Genomic DNA, 22432 nt, shown 5'->3' on the forward strand with positions numbered 1-22432 from the left:
ACAGTTGAACTTTTTTTCGAGCAAAGGCAGCATAAAGAACCCTAAACAACTTTGTTAAATTGAAGACATGATTTATGGGATGACGTTAGTATGGAGGGCAATCTGCATGCAATCTGGGATCTAGTTTTCCCAGTTTTCCGTTTTATGAAATTCACTTGAACAGGGAAAACCGCGACATTGAGAAGTCAAAATTTAAATTGTTTTAAACCAAAACACAGGCGTAGGCTCATTTAATGTTTTGTTTGATTTTTATGGGCAATCAAGTTTAATTGCACCATTACTCAATGGAAGGGACTCATTATGTAAAACAATAAAATGGTATTGACTCAAGTGATTGGAACCTTCGAATAAAACGCCTGATTCCATAATGTGTCTCAACATAGCACTTGGAATACCTAATTAAAATGAAAAACTTTGATTGTGTAAATAATAATTTTAATGCAAATAATACATAATTGCACTTACAACTAATAAATTATACATGACAATATTACATTCTGCGTGAAATAAGTTAAAATAATACATTTATAACTGTCTTTTTAAATACTTTCTTGTAAATAACACTGCTAAGGCACGCCAAGCTTATTACTTAGTAAAAAAAAATACAACTTATAATTTTAATAGAACATAAAGGGGTCAACACACCAAAGCCGCTGATGCCGGCGGCACAGCTCGGCGGCCCAACCCGCGGGCCTTATTTTGTACAATCATGCCGCCGGCTTGCGCCCGCGCGGGCAAGCCGGCGGGGCAGCATGCCGATGCCGCCGGCATCCCTCTCCACTCACTCAGTCAGTTGCCCGCCGGCTTTCATAGAGTATTTGACAATTATTAGAACACCATATGCCGCGGCTGTCGTGCCGCCGGCAAAGTCGTTCGGCTTGGACATTCTGAAGCCACCGGGTTAACCCGCCGGCACTAAGCCGTCGGGCTGTGCCGCCGGGTCAGCGGCTTTGGTGTGTAGACCCCTTAATAATATTAGAATCCATCTTCCAATTTTTTTATCGATTCTTTATTAAATTACTGCATATACTGCACTCTACACAATCTATCTGCCATAAATATGAACCAAAAAGTTTTCATACAAAGACTAAACCTTTTTTTAAATAATTCAGTCTACACAGTGACGCCCACATGGCCCAATGCGGCAGATAGTTGCTTCAAATGCATCTTCATATCTGTGGGTGATATTCCTCGACGAGTTTCTATCACTTTGAAAGCGTTTAAGTATTCTAGCTCCGTGAATTGAGCGCCTTTCTCGCGAACTGATGTTATTATTTCCTGTGAATAGATTTAAAAAGGTTAGTTGATGGGTAAATGTTGTTTGATTTTGGCAATACTGAGTGGGGAATATTTTTGTCTGGTATTTTTTGTGTACGACCGTATTTATCTCAGGAACTTCAAAAAAAGAAGGAAGCTTCTATATTTTTTAGCAAAAGCAAAAACTTATTAAATTCATATTTGTATTGATTCAAATTCAATGCATAGGATTGAATGATTATACAGAGTGTAAAAATAATATTTTTTGAAAACCAAACCTAGTTATTCTAGTCATCAATACGAAGATTTTCTATTATGAAAACATTATTAAAATCCGACTAGTTTGGAAGATGAAGCTCAGAAAATAAATGTCATAACAGCATAAGTTATAGTCGGCAGTGGCGTACCGTGATGTTCCACTTCTTGTATAGATTTCTGACACTTACGCGAATATAAGACATTTAAATTTTCCTTTCATGTATGTGTTTACCTGTGGCGTGCAAGTCAGTAGGTGTAAATACGCGTGAGCTCGGTGCAGGCCGCGGTGAGGCAGCGAGAGAGCCGCGAGGCAGTGTCGCAGCGTGGCGAGGCGCGCGTTGTCGCCTCGAGCCCCCGCCTCGCCCTGCCAGCGCCACACCACGCCTGCCGACATCATCTCACCCAGACCCGCTAGCACGTACTGTAGGATGAGAACGTAATATTAGATACACAGAAATTCAAGCATCAGTTTACTTCCATCTGAGAAATAAATATTGCCGTTTAAAATATCATCTATACAAAAGCTGTCAAACATATTCTACATAAAAAAGTTTGTTGGTGATAAAAAGTCACCTCCTAGGTCCAAAAATACATCCGGGGCTGCGGGATTGTTCGAAAGAGTTACCGCGGCACTAGTACATAAAAAGCCTACGAAGGAACACGATGGATTTTAATCAGTAAAATTCTGACACTCTCTCACCGCTAACCCACAGCGGAAGGGATCATTTGATGATTTTTGCCGTCGATAAAAAACTGCCAAAAATACATACGGTAAGTCTATGCGGCGCCAACACAGGTGCAGCATGTTCATGGAAAGTCAGTAACGCATGTGCTAACAACGCCGCCCCGCCCGCCGGCGATCCATCGCTCTGAGTGTCATCCGCGCCGTCCACGCGGTCCTCTTGACCCAGGTAGTGGAAGCATTCGATGCGTAACTGTGAGTTAAAAGTAAAATATTTTAATAATGGTGTGTTTTTGCAGCGCGCTTGTGTCGCGGACCTCGGCAGCGGCGCCATACATTTTCATAGGTTGACTATTGTCGCGCGCGGCCGACGACTGTCGTAAGCCGCGCGCGGCTACGACAGCCGCTATCCACGGAATTCCACCTTAAAGGTGAAAAATGTTGGGAATGACCTGTATTATAACATAGTGCAAGATTATGCTATGGTTACCAATCACCATGTATAATTATTTACTGGTTTAGAATTGGTTAGCGCAAAACTTACCTCTAAATGAAGAAACAGTAAACACTTATGTGCTATCTCGTCGAATATCATGGCGGCTGAGGATAAATCGTTGAGGAACTTGTCAGAAAGCTTCGTGAGGCCTCCCGGACCTCCCAGCACTGATGGCAGACCCCTGATGTTGGTGCTTAGCCAGTCCTGGGAAGTAAAAAATAGGGTGATATAAGAATTGGGTAAAATTGTTTAGAGCATGGCGATTTCCAAACTTTTTTACCAAAAAATATTGGTGTTTTCCTTTTAATTAAAAAAGTTAAAAACAATTTATTTTAATATTTTCACACAGACCACGAAGAATAATAAACAAAATGTGTCTATTTACCTAATCCCGAGAAATGACCCATCTATTTTATTCTAGGTCATTATATCTCTCTATTTTAATTAAGCATATTAATTACTAGAAAAATAAGGCACAACTTAGATAAAAATACACGGTAAATTCTTATTACTAAACCTTTCCCAACCTTTCCCCAATTATTTCATCTCAAAAATCTAAAAAACAAAGTACATACTTACCATAGTCTCACATAACACAGCTAGATCAGCAAGCGCGTTGATATCAGAAATGATTTCCTTGCGAGTGACGGCGCCATCACCGAGACTCGAACCTAGGATCTCTGCTTCACGTTCATATGCTTGCTTTAAATCCTGTTACAAGAACAAATAAACAAAAATACAAGTAGGTAAGTCCCATTTATAAATAAATAGTTCATCATCATACTCCGAGCCTTTGTCCCAACGATGTTGGGGTCGGTTTCCAGTAAAAAAAATAAAATCAAGTAAATTTTTTAGTAAGTAGTTTGTGTTGGGGTTACAAATAATAGTTGCAAACTTAATTTTAATGTAAAAATTACATATTTTTATCCTGAACAATCTTTAACCTTTAATATCTTCTAAACTATGCTATTCCCGGAGGTAGTGTAGAGGAAAAAAATATTCGCAATGATAAGTAGAATGATATAGTATTGATTTTCAAAAAAAGTTTTTTTTGTCCTGTATAATTTATCATCTTTTCACTTACACTTAAATTACGGAAGTATATACTTACGTCAGCGTTAAGCTTCGCATCCTGTTGTATAGCAGCAGTCCAGTTGGGTAGTGACTGTAGGAATCTTACGATGTCGTCATCGGCCAACCACTTTTGAGCTCTTGGTGGTCCTAGGAAGAAAACGAGAATTTATTTATCGGAAATGATACCTCTAAGCGTCAAAAAGCTTTATCTATAACCCCTGGGCCGCACTCATCGCGATAACCCGAATATTCACGTTATCGCGATATGTGTAGCCAAGTATTCGCGAACATTTCGGCACTTCGGGCGAAGCTTCGGGCTTATCGTTTCGCTGTCGGTAAACTCTCGCAGATCAAAGGGTTTTATTGCGATGAACTTCGCGGTGCGCGGCCACACTTCAGTCGGCCCGTACGCATCGGCCAAGCGGACGTGTTTTCAACGCTAGTATTTTCTCTATAGTTTTCACTACAGTGCTGAACGAACATGGATTGGAGCAACGAAAAAATTTTAGAATTCATTGCGAATTATGAGACTGAGCCGATATTGTGGAACCCATTAGAAACTGGCCATAAAAGAAAAGATCTCTGCTATGACGCTTGGTTGAGGATTAAAAACAACTTAAGCTGGGCATGTACGGTGGAAGATTTGAAGAAAAAACGCGACTCCCTCATGGCATACTATAGGCAACACCTAAACAAGAAAAAAAAAACTTTCAAATCTGGAGCTGGGAGAGACGAAGTTTACCAAGTTAACTGGTTTAATAAAAAATAATTATTTGCTGCCATAAAATACAGAGCAACCGCGGCGTCCATGTTGTTTTTGCGTTTGTACATCGCGATAACATTTGAGCGATAAACTTCGTCTATTATATGTGGCCACCAAGATTCGCCGTAGCCCGAAGACGAAGTTTATCGCCCGAATGTTATCGCGATGAGTGCGGCCGTAGCATAAGACTAAGGAATATGGAATCGTTAGTCAGAATACACACTGCGTCTGCGGTATCCGATGAAATTCAAACGGCGAACTTGATGGCAGCTCGTGACTTATTTCGCGAGGCTCGGCTTGGGCGCACGTGCCGACACACTGTACCTTGTGCAGTAGTAGGACAGAGCCGCGCATGCGCCGCCCGGCAGTGCGTGGCGAGCGCGGCGAGGGCGGCGCCAGTCGCGCGCAGAGCCTCCAAGCCGCCGCACGTGCCGACACACTGTACCTTGTGCAGTAGTAGGACAGAGCCGCGCATCGCCCGGCAGTGCGTGGCGAGCGCGGCGAGGGCGGCGCCAGTCGCGCGCAGAGCCTCCAAGCCGCCGCACGTGCCGACACACTGTACCTTGTGCAGTAGTAGGACAGAGCCGCGCATGCGCCGCCCGGCAGTGCGTGGCGAGCGCGGCGAGGGCGGCGCCAGTCGCGCGCAGAGCCTCCAAGCCGCCGCACGTGCCGACACACTGTACCTTGTGCAGTAGTAGGACAGAGCCGCGCATGCGCCGCCCGGCAGTGCGTGGCGAGCGCGGCGAGGGCGGCGCCAGTCGCGCGCAGAGCCTCCAAGCCGCCGCACGCGCCGCAGCGACGCGCGGCTAGCGCTGTGTCCGCGACAGCTCGCCACCCAGTACCGCAACATGTGAAGATTGTGCGCTGACGAGACCTGTCAATCAATCTGTATTTTAGCACTAAAAGCCTTGCAAAAATGGAAACTGCGATATTAACTTAGCCATCACTGACCCAGGTCCCTGGTGCGGCGCCCGCTCCCGCCAGGCGCTGGGTGCCCGCATGGCGTCGTCTATGTGCAGCCTGGCGGCGGACGCGAGGCGCTCGGACTCGCCGCAGCGCACGTAGTCCGTGATGAACGCGCGGAGAGAACACTCCCCGCCCCTGTGTGACAAGTAGAACGTTTGTTTGAATTTGGAATATCTTTGAAATTGAGAAGAGCCCCGTGAGACGTGAACGATGGTGAGCTCATGAATACGAGACAAAAGAAGGTTTATGATGACATCATTCGCCGAAGTCATAGCAAAATGATTATAAAGTTGGAACACTTTTTGAACAGACGAAAGTAAAATGACATTTGAGAAAGGTTAAAAATGTTCTTCGGGAAGAGTTCATACATGAATGCACCACAGAAATGTTAGTCTTGATACTCAATTAATATTAAGTACCTACTTCCATGCTTAGTTGCCCAGTTGCTTAGTATTTTGCGCACAGTTGCGCAGTACTTTAGCGCAAAGTTGCGCAAAAACGTTCAACGCATAAAAAATCTGATGACATTCACTCACCCAGTAACAGGTTCGATGTGAGCACACAGAGGATGCAAGGCTGGCAACACTGCATGCAAGTGTGCGGGATCCGGCCGACACACCAGCGGGTAGTTGTGACGTCTTGCTGACAAGCTCGGCGATACCGCCGGGGGACCTGAACAAACGACACTTTGTAAGAAGATCTAAGACAGACAAGAATTGTAAGAAGACATGTTATTGTGGTCTACATTTTTATTTCAAAGACACACAGACCCTACTCCCCTATGTACTAACTATAGGCACTCTGTTATGTACTATTGCTATATATTCTTGTATGAACTACCCCTACGTACTCCAAAATCTACAATCGATACTCTTATATACTACCCCATGAACTCCCTTATGTACTAACCCTATATACTCACTTATGTACTACCCCTATGTTCTCCTTTATGTACTACCCCTATGTACTCCCTTAATTACTACCCTTATGTACTCCCCTATGTACTCCCTTATATACTACCACTATATACTCCCTTCTTCACTCCCTTATGTACTCCCTTATGTACTATCCCCATGTACTCCCTTATGTACTACCCTTATCTACTCCCCTATATACTCCCTTATGTACTACCCCTACGCCCTTTTGTATTCCCCTATCCAAATTAAACTCAGTAAAGTTTTGTGGAAACACCGTCAGTTGCACAAAGCTCCATTAAAGTTAAATCTGCATTAAATCTATTGCTGACACTTTTTATCTTGCTGACAAAGAAAGAGTCAGCAAGTCAGCCGAGTTTGTTAATGGAGCTTTGTGCAACTGACGGACAATGTAGTTGAGAATTAAATTTTAATACAATCTAATATCTTACCTGAAAGCTTGAACAGTTTAGGTCGTCGTCTCTGCGGTCGTTTCTTAGCGAAATAGTCTGCAAGCCGCAGCTCCGTAGTGTCGGTCACTGCGGCGACGGAACGTTGTGCCGCTAAGTTCACACTCTCTATCTCTAGGTACTCTGTTAGCAGCAGTTGTAGCTGTGGGGGAGTATTTTGACTTAGAATAGATATATTTGAAGGACAGTTTAGGTCGTTTCCTAGTGAAATAGTCTGCGAGCCGCAGCTCCGTAGTGTCGGTCACTGCGGCGACGGAACGTTGTGCCGCTAAGTTCACACTCTCTATCTCTAGGTACTCTGTTAGCAGCAGTTGTAGCTGTGGGGGAGTATTTTGACTTAGAATAGATATATTTGAAGGACAGTTTAGGTCGTTTCCTAGTGAAATAGTCTGCGAGCCGCAGCTCCGTAGTGTCGGTCACTGCGGCGACGGAACGTTGTGCCGCTAAGTTCACACTCTCTATCTCTAGGTACTCTGTTAGCAGCAGTTGTAGCTGTGGGGGAGTATTTTGACTTAGAATAGATATATTTGAAGGACAGTTTAGGTCGTTTCCTAGTGAAATAGTCTGCGAGCCGCAGCTCCGTAGTGTCGGTCACTGCGGCGACGGAACGTTGTGCCGCTAAGTTCACACTCTCTATCTCTAGGTACTCTGTTAGCAGCAGTTGTAGCTGTGGGGGAGTATTTTGACTTAGAATAGATATATTTGAAGGACAGTTTAGGTCGTTTCCTAGTGAAATAGTCTGCGAGCCGCAGCTCCGTAGTGTCGGTCACTGCGGCGACGGAACGTTGTGCCGCTAAGTTCACACTCTCTATCTCTAGGTACTCTGTTAGCAGCAGTTGTAGCTGTGGGGGAGTATTTTAAGTTAAAAAACTTTTTTACAAAAAAATTAAACCGACTTCCCAAAACACTAAAAAGCAAAAAAAAACTAATTTTAGGTGCATCGGCCTAGAAGTCGGTGTCTAATGGATGTTATAGTTCGGCCGCTCAGAGAATGCGTTTCTGACACATCGCGATTGAACTGACGACGTAACTTTGTAATGGCGTTGCAGTACGATAAAAATATTTTTGCTGGTTGTTTATCGTTTTAACAATTGTTGAGCATTAAAACAACATTATTATATCAATAATAATCAATGAATGTTGTAATTTTGTGCCAAATTGAGTGTCAAATAACTTGGTAAACAATATTTTTCTAAATCTATACTGCGCTATTACAAGGTTATGTCAGCGCTTTATATTTGTAGTGCTGTGCTAAAAATAACAGGCAAGTATCGTAATCTGTTCTGGTTGATGGTTCTTATACAGTTATACTTATAATATAAAATAATACGTTTTGTTTTTCTTTTTAAGAATTTGAAAATAATGGACTATAGGATAACTTTTATGAAATATAAAAAAAAACTATGATCAAACTGAACGCGCGAAAGAAAGTAGCATTTTTATATTTAGGTTGAAAATGGTAACCCCAAATGGCATCATGGGCCGTCATTTTGTGACGCTAAATAGTCATTTGTTGTCGTTTCGTGCGCTAAGACTAAGTGCCCTGCCTCATTAGGACGCCAATGGCGACGTCGCCGGCTACGTATCCAAGCAGTTAGTATTGAAATGTATGGAACCTAACTCACTTGGCGACGGTTTGGTAACGTCGCCAAATTGGAGGCGTGGCCACGAGCTACAGTTCCCTATGTGGCTTCTGGCTACCGTGGCAACTTGGCGACGTGGCCACAGTAGCCACTATAATGTACACGGTAAAGCGCACCTCCCTCACACAGTCGCCAATGTGGTCGCCAGTCAGCTTGCAATTTCTTGAGCGACGACGTAAACAATTGACTGTCGAGACGCCATGGCCACTCGACTTGGCGACATTTGGATGCCAGAAGTAGCCAGACCTGTGCCGCTGGCGACGTCGCCATATCGTCCCAGTGAGGTAGAGCTCTAAAAACCTGATTTTGGAAGATTTAGACCGAGATATCAGGATTGATTCTGTTATTGATAATACCTAATATACACGTAGGCGAAGATGATGATGAAGACACCACCTCCTCAAGCGAATCGGAGTCTGATTAACATTCTGTACGCACATTCAATTCAATGTACTTACTTTATTGCATAGAAATACTGATTGTAACTTTGTAACAAAGAATAAATAAAACGATTTTATTATATGAATATTACCTTTTTTTGGTTTCCACTTAAATAAATAAAATATAAATTTTAAATGATTCCGCCAATTTAAAACGAAAATAATCTTAAAATAATCATCATCATCATCATCATCAGCCTATCGCAGTCCACTGCTGGACATAGGCCTCTCCAAGTGCACGCCACTGAGATCTATTTTCGGCTTCTCGCATCCAGCTCCTGCCAGCCGTCTTGCGCAAGTCATCACTCCACCGTGCCTGAGGACGTCCTACACTACGTTTGCCGAGGCGTGGTCTCCACTCTAGAACTCGTTTACCCCAACGGTTATCGGTTCTTCGGCTAATATGGCCAGCCCACTGCCACTTCAGCTTGCTGATTCGGTAGGCTATGTCGATGACCTTGGTTCTCTGACGGATTACCTCATTTCTGATGCGATCCCTCAGAGAAACGCCGAGCATAGCTCTTTCCATAGCCCGCTGAGCGACTTTAAACTTGTGGACCAGCCGTACCGTCAGTGTCCACGTTTCGGCTCCGTAGGTCATGACAGGTAGGACGCACTGATTGAAGACTTTTGTCTTTAGGCACTGTGGGATCGACGATGTTAGGACTCGACGTAGCTTCCCAAATGCAGCCCAACCCAACTGAATTCTCCTATTCACCTCGTCCTCAAAGTTGTTTCTACCTAACTGCAATGTCTGCCCGAGGTATAAATATTTCCGAACAACTTCGAGAACGGCGCCGTGTATCGCAATCGGTTCCGGTAGAACATGTTCATTGAACATGACCTTGGTTTTGTCCAAGTTCATCCGTAGGCCGATGCGTAGAGAAGATTCAGCCAAGTCGTTCAGCATCTGTTGTAGGTCCTGCAGCGTTTCCGCCATGATGACGATATCGTCAGCAAATCTCAAGTGAGAGATGTGTTCGCCATTGATGTTGATGCCGCGTCCTTTCCAGTTCAGCGTCTTGAACAAATCCTCCATTGCATTAGTGAACAGTTTCGGGGAAATAACATCCCCTTGTCTCACTCCTCGATGCAACGGTATGGGCCTTGTTTGCTGATTCTGTACTTGGACGGACATTGTAGCGGCTTCGTAGAGACATCTCATCACTTGGATGTATCGCCAATCTACTTGACAACGCTGCAGGGACTCCAGAACAGACCAGATTTCAACCGAGTCAAAGGCCTTCTCATAGTCCACAAATGCTAGACACAGGGGCTGATTATACTCTTAAAATAATGCGGCGGTTTATTTTGGGGGAACGGTAACGAACTCAGTGTTATGTTGTGCCCATCACTAGTCCTGACTAACTGATAGGTGTCAGGAACGCATTCTCTGAACGGCCGAACTATACTAAGTTAATTTTGCCACCGACTTCTAGGCCGATGCACCTAAAATTAGTTTTTTTTTGCTTTTTAGTGTTTTGGGAAGTCGGTTTAATTTTTTTGTAAAAAAGTTTTTTATTTACTGTTTTTCAGTGATACGAATAATTGTCAATATCCATATAAGTGGGAAGTTCTCATCAATACAAAGAATATAGGTTCAAATACGAGGTATTTTACATATTCAGTTGTCGAGTTCCCTCGACTTTCTCTGGTCTCCATCATCAGGTCAGCTCCAAACCTTCACTGTTGCAAAGGTCTTGTCAATACAAATAATTTAAGCCCAAACACGAGGTAGTTTACATATTCAGTTGTCGAGTTCCCTCGGCCCTCTCTGGTCTCCATCATCAGGTCAGCTCCAAATCTTCACTGTTGAATAGTGCTTTTAAGCATACACCTGAGTATCAAGTTTTTACCCTATGTATGCCTACAAATTTCGAAGGTTGCCCTCGATTTCTCAGGGTTTCCATCATCAGATCCTGACCTGATGACTATGGGACCAACTGGCAGCTATTCCGAGTCGAACAAAAAAAGAATCACGTAAATCGGTCTATAAACCTCGGAGTAATCGATGTACATACATAGAAAAAAAAAACATACCGGCCGAATTGATAACCTCCTCCTTTTTGGGAAGTCGGTTAAAAATAGATATAATCTTGAACCCTCTTATTATAAAACGCGGTATCAAATAAGTATCGGCTTTTGTACTACCTTTAATAATCCACCTTTAAGTACGACCTTGAAAAAACGTTATTACAAAACGCAGTTTATCGCAAGTCCTATTACTATCTGTAGTACAAAAGATAAACCATCGAGCCCCCTAGTTTAACTGCAGTACTTAGTCGACAAACGTCAAATTCCGACATTATTTACTTTTGAGGTTATTTGTTTTGTGATGAAAAAAACGAAAGTGGATATAAATATGTGTGATTTGGAATACTTGGATGTGTTAGAATACTATTGAGAGTGTCCGGGGACCCAACAGAATGCGTCATCGACAAAATCTCTTCAAATTACCTCACGACAATTTTTATCGATATAAATATCGATTTACGTTTTTCGAAATAATAGTCAATTGAATGCATGATGATAATCCAGGATGATCCTATGATGCTCAACTGGGCTCGCCATAAAGTACTTAAGTAGCCTTTACAGTGCAAGTAGGTTGCCAAAACATCCTAATTAATTGTATAAGAGTCAAAGTTTTTATTATGGATGTTTGTTTATGTTCCACGCACAAACTACCACATAGATTTTGATGAAACTGCGAAAATATATCAGATTATCATACAGTCTACTGTTTATTTACAGATTCAAGACTATTTTGGCGTTTTGCACGCCGTATCTCTGACAGTAATATGCAATGTTTGTAAAAGACTGGAAGCTTGCTAAAATGTACAAAAATGCCTAGATGAGAAAGGGAACAAGATTGTGTGATGAAGAACAGTGTCCAACATGAATCAGTGCATTTGACTGTATAAATAGACATCGGAATAAAATATAATTTTCTACTTTTATGTTGTTTCAAATGTTTCATTTTCTTTTGGTAATTTAATGCACACGATATTCTGTGTTTAAGTTATTGTGCACTTAATTTTGAAGAGGTTCTAATTAGATGCATAACGTCTTATTTAATCATTTAAATCGGGATGAAAATAATCCAAATTATTTCTAACCTAAAAACAAAACATAACTCTGATACGCGCGCTGACGTTCCGTTATACGCGCAAACTCGATAGTTGTTTAAAAGAGAATAATTGGATCATGTATATCGTTAAAAGATACTAGAAATATAAAATTACCTTTAAATAATAAAAAGTAATATTTTCAACTGCAGAGATATTTTTTTTATTATCATAGTTAATTATTTTTCATCAAAATAGACTTAACAAAATAATGTAAAAAGGAACGGCGCATAGAATTCGGAACGATTCAACGAATGATTTAAATATTTGTTGCTTATAATCTGTGGATATTAAATGAACCATAGACAAATCGAAGTACTAAACAGTCTTCTCTTAGTCTACGTTTTGTAATAAGGATGTGAAGACTATCGTAAGTAGCGTAACAAACCAAGACGTCTTCAGTCGGGTTTAAACCACTACTTGCGGCAGTTTTTATAATAAGAGGGGAACAGTTTAGCTAGTTTTCTAGTGAAATAGTCTGCGAGCCGCAGCTCCGTAGTGTCGGTCACTGCGGCGACGGAACGTTGTGCCGCTAAGTTCACACTCTCTATCTCTAGGTACTCTGTTAGCAGCAGTTGTAGCTGTGGGGGAGTATTTTGACTTAGAATAGATATATTTGAAGGACAGTTTAGGTCGTTTCCTAGTGAAATAGTCTGCGAGCCGCAGCTCCGTAGTGTCGGTCACTGCGGCGACGGAACGTTGTGCCGCTAAGTTCACACTCTCTATCTCTAGGTACTCTGTTAGCAGCAGTTGTAGCTGTGGGGGAGTATTTTGACTTAGAATAGATATATTTGAAGGACAGTTTAGGTCGTTTCCTAGTGAAATAGTCTGCGAGCCGCAGCTCCGTAGTGTCGGTCACTGCGGCGACGGAACGTTGTGCCGCTAAGTTCACACTCTCTATCTCTAGGTACTCTGTTAGCAGCAGTTGTAGCTGTGGGGGAGTATTTTGACTTAGAATAGATATATTTGAAGGACAGTTTAGGTCGTTTCCTAGTGAAATAGTCTGCGAGCCGCAGCTCCGTAGTGTCGGTCACTGCGGCGACGGAACGTTGTGCCGCTAAGTTCACACTCTCTATCTCTAGGTACTCTGTTAGCAGCAGTTGTAGCTGTGGGGGAGTATTTTGAGTTAAAATGAACATGTTTGTTGTCTATTGGGGGATTGTTGATAGCAAAAGGACAGATTTTTTGGTTCATAAATTCAAATAATAACTTTTATATTACTCGAAGTGATAGTGATAGTGTTCTCTCGATATGTCTTTTTTTGCTTATTTGTTAACACATTTTAGTTTTTTGGTTTCACAGTTGATAAACGACATTTGGGCGAAATAATCACTAGACAAATTGTCATCATTGTAGCAAAAAGTAGATTAATATTGACTGCAATAACGATATCGAACAAGAAACCATCGACTATTCACGTGTTTTTATTAAGCAAAGATATAAAAAAAGAATTATCGTATTTACATTCATGTGAACTCACCACTTGTTGCACAGCACTCCAGTAATGTTGTTCAGTATGCAGACAGGTGTCCGGCAGCCGATACTTCTGCAGCGAAGCTCTCCATAGTTGTAACAATCTAAAAATATTTCAGAGGCTAAACACAGGGTTCTATTTAGTAGTAAGTACTAAATTCCGCGCGCGGTTTCACACACAGCACGAGAATCTACTTCCCGTACACGGATTGAAATTAGAGTGCGTATCCCGTGTTTTAAGTTATCTAGCTGCAAACTAATTTGTGTTGAATGTAAAGATAGCTAATGTTTAAATAGGCTGAACTGGGCCCATCTGGCATGTCTATCCCTTTGCACCTAATATAATTTATGCTGCACAATTATAACTCTGATGCCCAAAAAAAGAAGATAAACAAAGAACGAGAGAAGAAAAAGTGAAAGAAAGAAGAAGAAAAAGTGTTCTAACTCTCCTATTACTATGAGTGTGTACTATGAGTCTGCTGAAAGAGATTTTTTTAAATAAACAGCATCCTTGTACTATTGTGTGTCATAACTTCTTCTGTCATATTTTTACTCTGTACAGTGTACATATTCATCAACTTGCTTGATTTTTCTCCTTACCTTTTATTCCTAGTAGCGCAAGCTCTAAACTCCTCCCCTAAACTCGTAACCAGTCTCGCGAGCGGTCTCCCCGTCTCTGTCACTCCCTCGCTGTCGGGCATCTCTCCGTCCTCGTCTAGCTCAGCATCAGCTTCAACCTCGCCTTCCTCTATTATACGGCGGGAAACTGAGTCTATTACTTCTAGAAGTTCGTTCTGTATTTGGACTTTGAATTTCTGGAATAGAGTAGAATTTAATAAGTTTATGAGTGACAGAAAAGGATTAAGAATATTGTAGGACTATATTGGATTCCAACTTCTCAAGTATTCTGACAAAAATAATACACCCTTAAATGAGTGTCATAAGAATGTGCGGTGTTTTCATGCATAAACAAAAATACCAGATTTAAGAAATACATTTTAATCCAATGGTTTCTAAAGGTATTCACAAATCACCAACCGGATCCTTAAATTGTCATCCTTAACCATCTACAAGCTTTTGTCTATCTATAGAATAATTTGGCACAATATCACCATTTATGAAATAAGATTTTTTATGGCAATTTTTTTTTGTTATATATAGAATTTTACTCATTGTCAAAGCTTAACATTATATTATTTTTTTAATCTTAAAATAATAATAAAATTACATTAACATACTAAACCAACATACTACATACCTCAGTGGCTTCTTTCAACTGCTCCAAAACGCCTAAAGCCTCAAGCGATATCATGACCGTAGTCTCAAACGTTTTATCTTCCTCCGACAACGAGGCTTCGAACTCCGGAGTCACTTCTTGTAAGTATGCATCCGTTACCTCTTCGCTTTTTGTTAATTCTGTAATAGGGGAATAGAAATAAATAATATGGCTTTGTTAAAGATAAAGAGGATACTTTTGCGTCTTTTTCTGAAAGGGATTACGTGTTGAAAATATCGAAATCTACCATAAAATTGTCTTTAGGTGTAGTAATCTACTTATTAGTTACAAGTACAGCTAGAATCCTCAAAACATGGGCTGTCTAAAATGGGGTGATATTTAAGATTCTTATAAAATACTTTGTTAAGAGGAGGATAATACAGGACATAAGTAAACTATTGTAATCTTTTAGCAAGCTCGCTGACCGCAGAGGGAGGAGCTATCGGCAAAACGCGCTGCCATATTGTTTATTGTGAATTTTGTTTCAGTCAAATAAAACCACCACCGATGTACTACTAAGAAAACGAGAATTACCACATTTATGTACTCCCTCTTTTTAACTACTGTAAAATGAAAAATATGTGAACTTTTGGATATCTGAAAACAGTACATTTTAGTTCTTTTTTATCATCATCTATATTCTCACCTGCCAGTAAGAGCGCAGTACGTCGTCGCGCGGACACGCGTCGTGTGAGCGGCGCCCGCTCGTCGCGGTACACCGCCTCACTCACGCGACGGACTATCACCTCCACTAACTCGCGTTTCTTTTGCTGAAACAAAACTTAAATCAATAAAAAACATCACAGATGTCCCACTCTTGTGAAAACCAAACTGTCAGCCGCCGAAGCGAAAGTAAGCCAACGGTACGCAGTTTATTATATTTTCATATATATGCTCACATGCGGCTGCTGACAGTCAGTTTGGTCTGAACACAGCCTTATAAATAAATAAAATAAATAAATAATGTCTGGACACATTTTCACACACGGTCGGTTAGCATGGGGCTAACGGTAAGTTATTAATTAACTTGTGTTATGGGTGCTAACACAACTGATAATCTACATACAGCTACATAAATATATACACTGATAAATACATATTGCCTTAGGGTTGCCAAAAGGGCTTTTGAAAGGACGAGAACCTCTATATATTTTATACTGTAATTACCTGTAAATGCTGCCTCGTAGTGTTGAGAGCGTCGACATGCGACAGCGTAGTGTCGGCGGTGTCGAGAGCTGCCTTCAGTGTGTGCGCGGCGGCGAGCACGCGGCCCGCCGACAGCGACTCGCGGGTTTCTCGCTCTGATACTACTACGCGTTCACTGTCGACAAAAATATAGGTAATGCTTAAGAAAGGAAAGTTTGGTCAATGTAGGTAGGAAACATTTTTGTGGTGTGTTCTTTTACGTTTTTTTTTATTTTATACCCAAAATCTGTAGCCAGAATTCAAACTCATTTATTCAAACTTGCAACATCGCAATTGTGAACGTCAAAATTACCAAAAGACAGCTCCCAATACGCTCACCCGTCAGCAGATTGTATTTGGTTTTGTTGAGAAATTGCCTTCACAAAAACAACAAAATTAAAAAATAGCTAGATCCACACGCAGTCTACATAATAAAACTTACATATCAGTCAACATCTGTAGCGCATAATGATGGGTACGAGCATCCGCCCACAGTCTCCTCAGATCATCTCTCCGCAGCCGCAGCAAGCCGCGACACGCGCCGAGTCGCGCGACCACCGCGTCGCAGTGCTGGCCCCACACTGACAGTGCTGTTGTAACCGCGCCAAATTTCTGTATGAGTGTAAAGAGTTCATGTTAAGTATGATTGTGGAGTAAGCGAGATATTTTATGAGAGGAAGTACTTACCTAGGTGTACATAAGGGAATATATGAGTACCTTCACAGGAGTACACAGTTATATTAAATTAAATTAATCTTTATTAAAATTAAATTAATCTTTATGCTACTGCTCCACCTGCGTCTTAACGCGTTAAATTTTGGCATTACGCAGATGTGGCCAACGTTTTAATGTCAATTTATACTAATGGCAATATAAATAGCATTAAACGTTAAGCGATAACTCGGGTGTCGGTTTTTTGGACGCATCAAAGGGTTTTAGTGCGTAGCTTATAGCGCTAAGTGATGTTGGCTACATTAATGCCATCTCATTGCACGCATGCAAGGACGAGTGTAGATACTTTGTTTAAGTTGTAACTGCATTTTACGAGCACGATAATGGAATGGTCAAATGAGAAAGCTTTAGTTTTTAGAATTATTTTGTGTGTCTGAGTTTAATCTCTTTAATGTATGTTAACGCGTTACTTCATGAGGGATTAACTCTTTGCGTAAGTGTAGCCAACACGCCTTTTTAATGCTATAAGTAACGTGTAGTTGGCCATTGACATTAACGTTAACGCTAACGCAGGTGGAGCAGGAGCATTATAATAAAGGTAGTAAATCGTGGGAGGATATAAGAATGTTTACATATCAATGAGTACACTGGGGGAGTACATGAGTGGAGGATATAAGGGACATTATAAAAGGGTAGTATATATTTCGTATATATAGAAGAGTAAATAAGAGAGTGCTTGGAGACAAGAAATAAGTGGCATCTTGTTGGATTCAACCATGTTTAACAAACATTTACCTGCATAACATCCATGATCTCCTGTGCATGTTGTTCCACCAGCTCATCAAGTCTTGCATCACTCTTCTTGTACTCCTTCTCGAGTTTGGCGCGCTCTTTCTCCCGCTGTTCATTTGTTTCACTTGCTGAGAGAGTGCGGATCACTGACATCAGCAAACCACTCTGAAGAGATTATGTTTTCATTAGTATGTAAATATTGGATGGAAATAAGAGGTATATGTATAAGTCTCATATTAATGATTTAAGTATCGTAGATCGTTTACCTAGTAAGTATAATATAGTCAACCAACATTAAGTTGGTGTCTGATTTGTATCTAGTAAACAGCCTGCTTCGTAAGTGATAGAAGGCCATAAATTGAAATTGCTGGCAATAAGAGCATGATTTAACACTTTTTGTAGAAAAGAAAGCTGAACGTATAGGCCAATACAAATAGAAAATTAGAAATTCCTTACTTTATCTCGTGAATACCGTGGCTCCATGATTGCTGTTGAAATAATGTAACACTTACTGTTTCTTTTCCTTGTTTGACCCCCCGAGGGGGTTTGGTAGGAGGAGGAGAGGACATTGTGTATATTTTGCTAATAAATACGGTGTTTTCCTTAATTTCAGTGATAAAAATTAATGATATCACTACGCCCCCAATAACAAATCCGTCATCAAAACGTCAAACTCGACGACTGTTGTCAAAATAAATAATGTCATTTGCGTGTCGTTCGGAAATTGAAGAGCAATAATGTGATTGGATAGTGAAAATTTTAGTTTATGGAAAACATGTGGTTGTCAATGGTGTTGTCATTTTAGGTTTTGAAAAAGTCCGTTTTGTTTACAAGGTGGATTCGTGATTGTGAATGTATTTTAATTATTATATTGCGAATCTTCATAGATAACAAGTGCAGTTTATATAGGGATAATCCGTAAAAGATTATCTTTGAAATGGATTACTCCACAATCAGTAACAAGACCAACTATACAGAAGCAGAAGAATTAACAAATGGTGAGCTAAGTGAGCGTTATTATTTACTCAAGAAACAATACGATAACTTATCAAGCAGCTATGAGGCAACGAAACAAGAACTACACGATGCTAGAAGAAGTTACCAAACTGCCTTGGACGTTCAGAGACATTTGACCGCAGAATTAGAAAGTTATCAGGCTGACGATGCTCGTCGAAAAAACGATCTAACTTCACGTATAACTTCGTTGCAAGAAGAGATATCCGAGTTGAGAGAAGAGCGGACAGAAATCACTGAACGACATGCGGTGGAAATTAAAAAGTTCGAAACACAAATTCGGAATTTGAAAGAGGAGCAGTCGTTGAAAGTGCGTGAAAGTCCTGAGCGTGATAATTCGGAGTTGGAAGAGGCTCGAAGGACTGTGAACAGCGCTTTATCTGATGCTGCTGCATCGAAGGAGGCTCTTGAAGAAGCGAAGATGGAGATTGCCTCATGGCGGATGAAAGCTGAGGAGATGATATCGGAAATGGCGGAGATGCGTGTGGCGGCAGATTTGCGTAGGGAGGAGCTCAGGGCGGCTAATGAGCGGGAAGCTACTGCGCTTGCTGAGCTTGCTGAAGCCAAAGCCATGCTGCATCAATGCACAGACACCCAACAGGACTTGCAACCACATGGTAAATTTTTTTTAAACATAAACTAAAATTGGTTTTTGTTGAATTTTGTTTCTTATAATGTTTTTGTATTGTTATAGCTGCAAAGGGCAATTCCATATTTGCTGAAGTTGAGGACAAGAGGCAGGAAATGGTCAAGAGTCTCACACAAATGAAACAAACTAATTCTAGGGTGAGTATTACATACTTATTTCCATTTCAAACTAGGTCTTGCTTGCAGTTTCATCAGCCATATCTGGAAAAGGATTAACAGTTTCCTGTGTCCATCTCCTAGGACTAAGCTGCCTCCCCTTCAATTTCTAGCCATATTTGTGTTGTTATTGATTTTCCTACTCCATCCAAGGCTGGAAGTTTTATCAGCATGGTTACAACAAATACAGTCCAGTTTTCTGAACTATTATTTATGTAATGTTATTTGATTTTAACGGTTGATATAAATATTTAATTATTTCAGTTAAGACGAGAGCTGGCCAACAAGCAAGCTGAGGTAGATGCCTTACTGCATGAGAAGCAGACTGTGTGGGAGCAGCAGGCAGGGGCTGCAGCTCATTATGACAGAGAACTTATAGGTATGTTAACTTAGTACTTATTGATTATTATTTTTAATGTTGTACATGTTTTTTACCAAAAATAAATAATTGAAATGATAGTAAGTACTTTTAAATATGTAAACTTTACTTGTCTAAAAGACAGACTGAAGGGAAACTATTTTTGAAATGTGCTTATGAGCCCTAAAATCAAATAGCACACTATCTCAGCATAGTAATGTTATAAAAGCAAAAATTTGTGACTTGGTGTTTGCTTCTTCACACGCATATGACTGCAAAACCTAGAGGTAATATAACTTATACATCAGAATAACATAGGCTATTGTTTATCCAGGTGCATAAAGTGGTTCCCAGATAAAATTGCTGGTAGAAGCTAGTTATTAATACAAAGTAAATGATTTACAGAAAGCTACGAGGAGCGCATCACGCAGCTAGAAGGCGCGTGTGAGAAGCAGCGACGGGAGTTAGCGCGTTGGTTCAGCAAGCCCTGCGACCACAACGTCAACGACTGGCTGCCTGCTGTGCTTGAACATTTGAAGTGAGTTTGTCATGAATATTGTTGTTATCCTTCTATCCTACTTCTTCTTCTTCTCCTACTAAATGTGAAAGTTTGTGAGGATGTATGCTTGTATGAAAGGATAACTTTCACGCAAAAACGGCTGGACCAACTTGGTTGAAATTTGGTATGTAAATAGGTATTAACACATAGGATGCTTTTTATCAACACACCACGCGGGCGAAGCTGCGAGCGGCCGCTAGTTAGGTCATATTATACTAGGTTCCACTGCATCCCGAACAATCTGCTTTCGCGGTCCTGTATACAAAGTAGCCTATGCCCTTTCCCAGGCTTGTTAACAAGTTAAACTATAGTAGGTTACCTTTACTGGCTGTGTGTAAACGTAAAACGCAATATGATTATGTGACGAAATCACGAAGTGACGTCGATCATAACAAACAAATGACTCACTGGCGGATTTTCGCCTCAGTTTTACTGCAACATATGAATCTGTCGTGAGGGTTTCAACGTAATTTTTGTACTGGCAGGAATCAGTTGTTTGGACTGACACCAATATAGTTAAGAAAAGACTAGGCAAGCGATGAGTATCCATACCTCTGCTTAGTTTGGGTCAAGATAACGTTGTAAGGAATATTATTACATTATAAGATAATTATCTCGATTGTACATTTCCAGATCAGAATGCGAGCAACTAAGAGCCGACGTACTATCGCGAGGTGCAGCTCAGCTCGCCAGCGCCGCCCAAGTGAGGGAACTGAGAAGAAAACTAGCTTTACTCACAGCAAACTCCACAAAACTGTCCCCTGCGAGCAAACCTGATACTAGTGGGGAAGATAATAAGATCGATATTGGAATGCCAAGAGTTCCTGTCCAAGTAAGAAGTAAAGCTAATGTTGATGATGTTAAGAAGAAAGTGTCTTTTAATTAGTAGATAGTTATATTTTAATAAGTAATAGCTGTGTTGTGATATGATATAGAAGTGGTGGAATTCACGTCTTGTTAATTTAAAGTTATTAAGACTATGTTTCAGGAAAAGGATAAGTTACATAATACATTATATGTTTTACATTAAATAACACTTTTATAAACTTAAGATGCGGGACATCTGTAAAATAAATAACATAGTTCTTATCATATTCCAACGCAGCCTAAAACTGTATATGTACTCTTAGAATAAGTAATCAATAAATTAAAGACTTATTATAAACAGAATCAAATATTTTATTAACGACTGCAATCTACATTATTTACATCCAATATCTAGTACAATACAAGAATATTTTAAATTATATTTTGGGACGTAATTTCTAAACACTTAAAAAAAATGAAATATTGTGACCACAGATCAACAGAAAAATGGAAAGAATACACTGCTAGAATCACAAATACATAAAGAAAAAAATGTGTAGTCTATTCCATTTCTTTATTATTCCGTGTTCGTCAGTAAATTATTATGTAATATCAAAAGTAAAAAAAATGTTGGTTAGAAACAGATAAAGATTTAAATATTAACTATAGCGTATTATTTTCTTTTGGTCATAATTTTGTATATTTTTTAACTTATTTCTTAAAAAATAAGAAAAGGAGTTAATACCACAAATAGTGCAAAACTTGTTATATTCAATTTAGTCGATATTGATAGAACAGTACCTATCGAATCGAAACTTAATGGATATTATTCAGCTTCTAATTTAAATATATCTTGCACATACTAGTAATCTTGTTTAAACCAGAAGTTTCTGTATATTTTCGTTCATCTTTATATCGATAGAATAAGTCTATGCGGAACTATTTGTGGTGTTTCTCTAAAATTCGATGGAACAATATTCTAGGAAGATGATACAAGTTTAAAATGGAGTTGGTAGTATGTTGTTTTTGAGGTTTAGTAACGATTTCAAGTTTTGTTTTGTATAGAAGAATGTTTTTAAAAAATATGTTTTCTGTTGAGAGGGACCTACACGTCAATATTTTGTTGAGTATTTCAAAATTGTTTTACTATTACAATGATGAATTAAATTAAGGCTTTTAAAAACTAATTCTTAGTAGTGAGCTAGGTCTGAATAAGTTGATATGTATTTATAGTGACAATCTTTGTGAAAGGAACATGGGCACTTTCGTATGAACACTGTAGGTACCTATTTTTCAATATTGCTTAACAGTGATAAGACCTATGTCATACATTTTGTCAATGGTCGGACACAGTTCACTCTCGATTCGAGTTTTGCTGCCATAGAATAAAATGTAGGTCCCCAA

The 22432-nt window shown here is 40.2% G+C and overlaps 2 protein-coding genes across 2 annotated transcripts; one reads left to right on the forward strand and one right to left on the reverse strand.

Moving 5' to 3' along the window:
* Positions 1 to 419: 419 nt before the first annotated feature.
* Positions 420 to 18177, reverse strand: Sec8 (Secretory 8). The gene is made up of 18 exons (XM_064034295.1): positions 17999 to 18177; positions 17490 to 17651; positions 16465 to 16634; positions 16005 to 16158; positions 15484 to 15607; positions 14820 to 14977; positions 14162 to 14376; positions 13569 to 13665; positions 6863 to 7022; positions 6033 to 6168; positions 5482 to 5631; positions 4791 to 5404; positions 3805 to 3914; positions 3273 to 3404; positions 2742 to 2897; positions 2286 to 2450; positions 1748 to 1936; positions 420 to 1278 (listed from the first exon to the last, which is right to left on the reverse strand). The coding sequence occupies exons 1-18, from the start codon at positions 18053 to 18055 to the stop codon at positions 1114 to 1116; spliced, it is 3114 nt and encodes a 1037-aa protein (XP_063890365.1). The 5' UTR covers positions 18056 to 18177; the 3' UTR covers positions 420 to 1113.
* Positions 18178 to 18309: 132 nt separating this feature from the next.
* LOC110370465 (protein Spindly) lies at positions 18310 to 22088 on the forward strand. Its single transcript, XM_064034187.1, has 5 exons — positions 18310 to 19117; positions 19195 to 19286; positions 19569 to 19683; positions 20068 to 20200; positions 20855 to 22088. Exons 1-5 carry the CDS (start codon positions 18424 to 18426, stop codon positions 21105 to 21107), a joined length of 1287 nt encoding a protein of 428 aa, XP_063890257.1. The 5' UTR covers positions 18310 to 18423; the 3' UTR covers positions 21108 to 22088.
* Positions 22089 to 22432: the final 344 nt, after the last annotated feature.

This window comes from Helicoverpa armigera, chromosome 4, assembly GCF_030705265.1.
Source record: "Helicoverpa armigera isolate CAAS_96S chromosome 4, ASM3070526v1, whole genome shotgun sequence".
Classification (NCBI taxonomy): Eukaryota; Metazoa; Arthropoda; class Insecta; order Lepidoptera; family Noctuidae; genus Helicoverpa; species Helicoverpa armigera.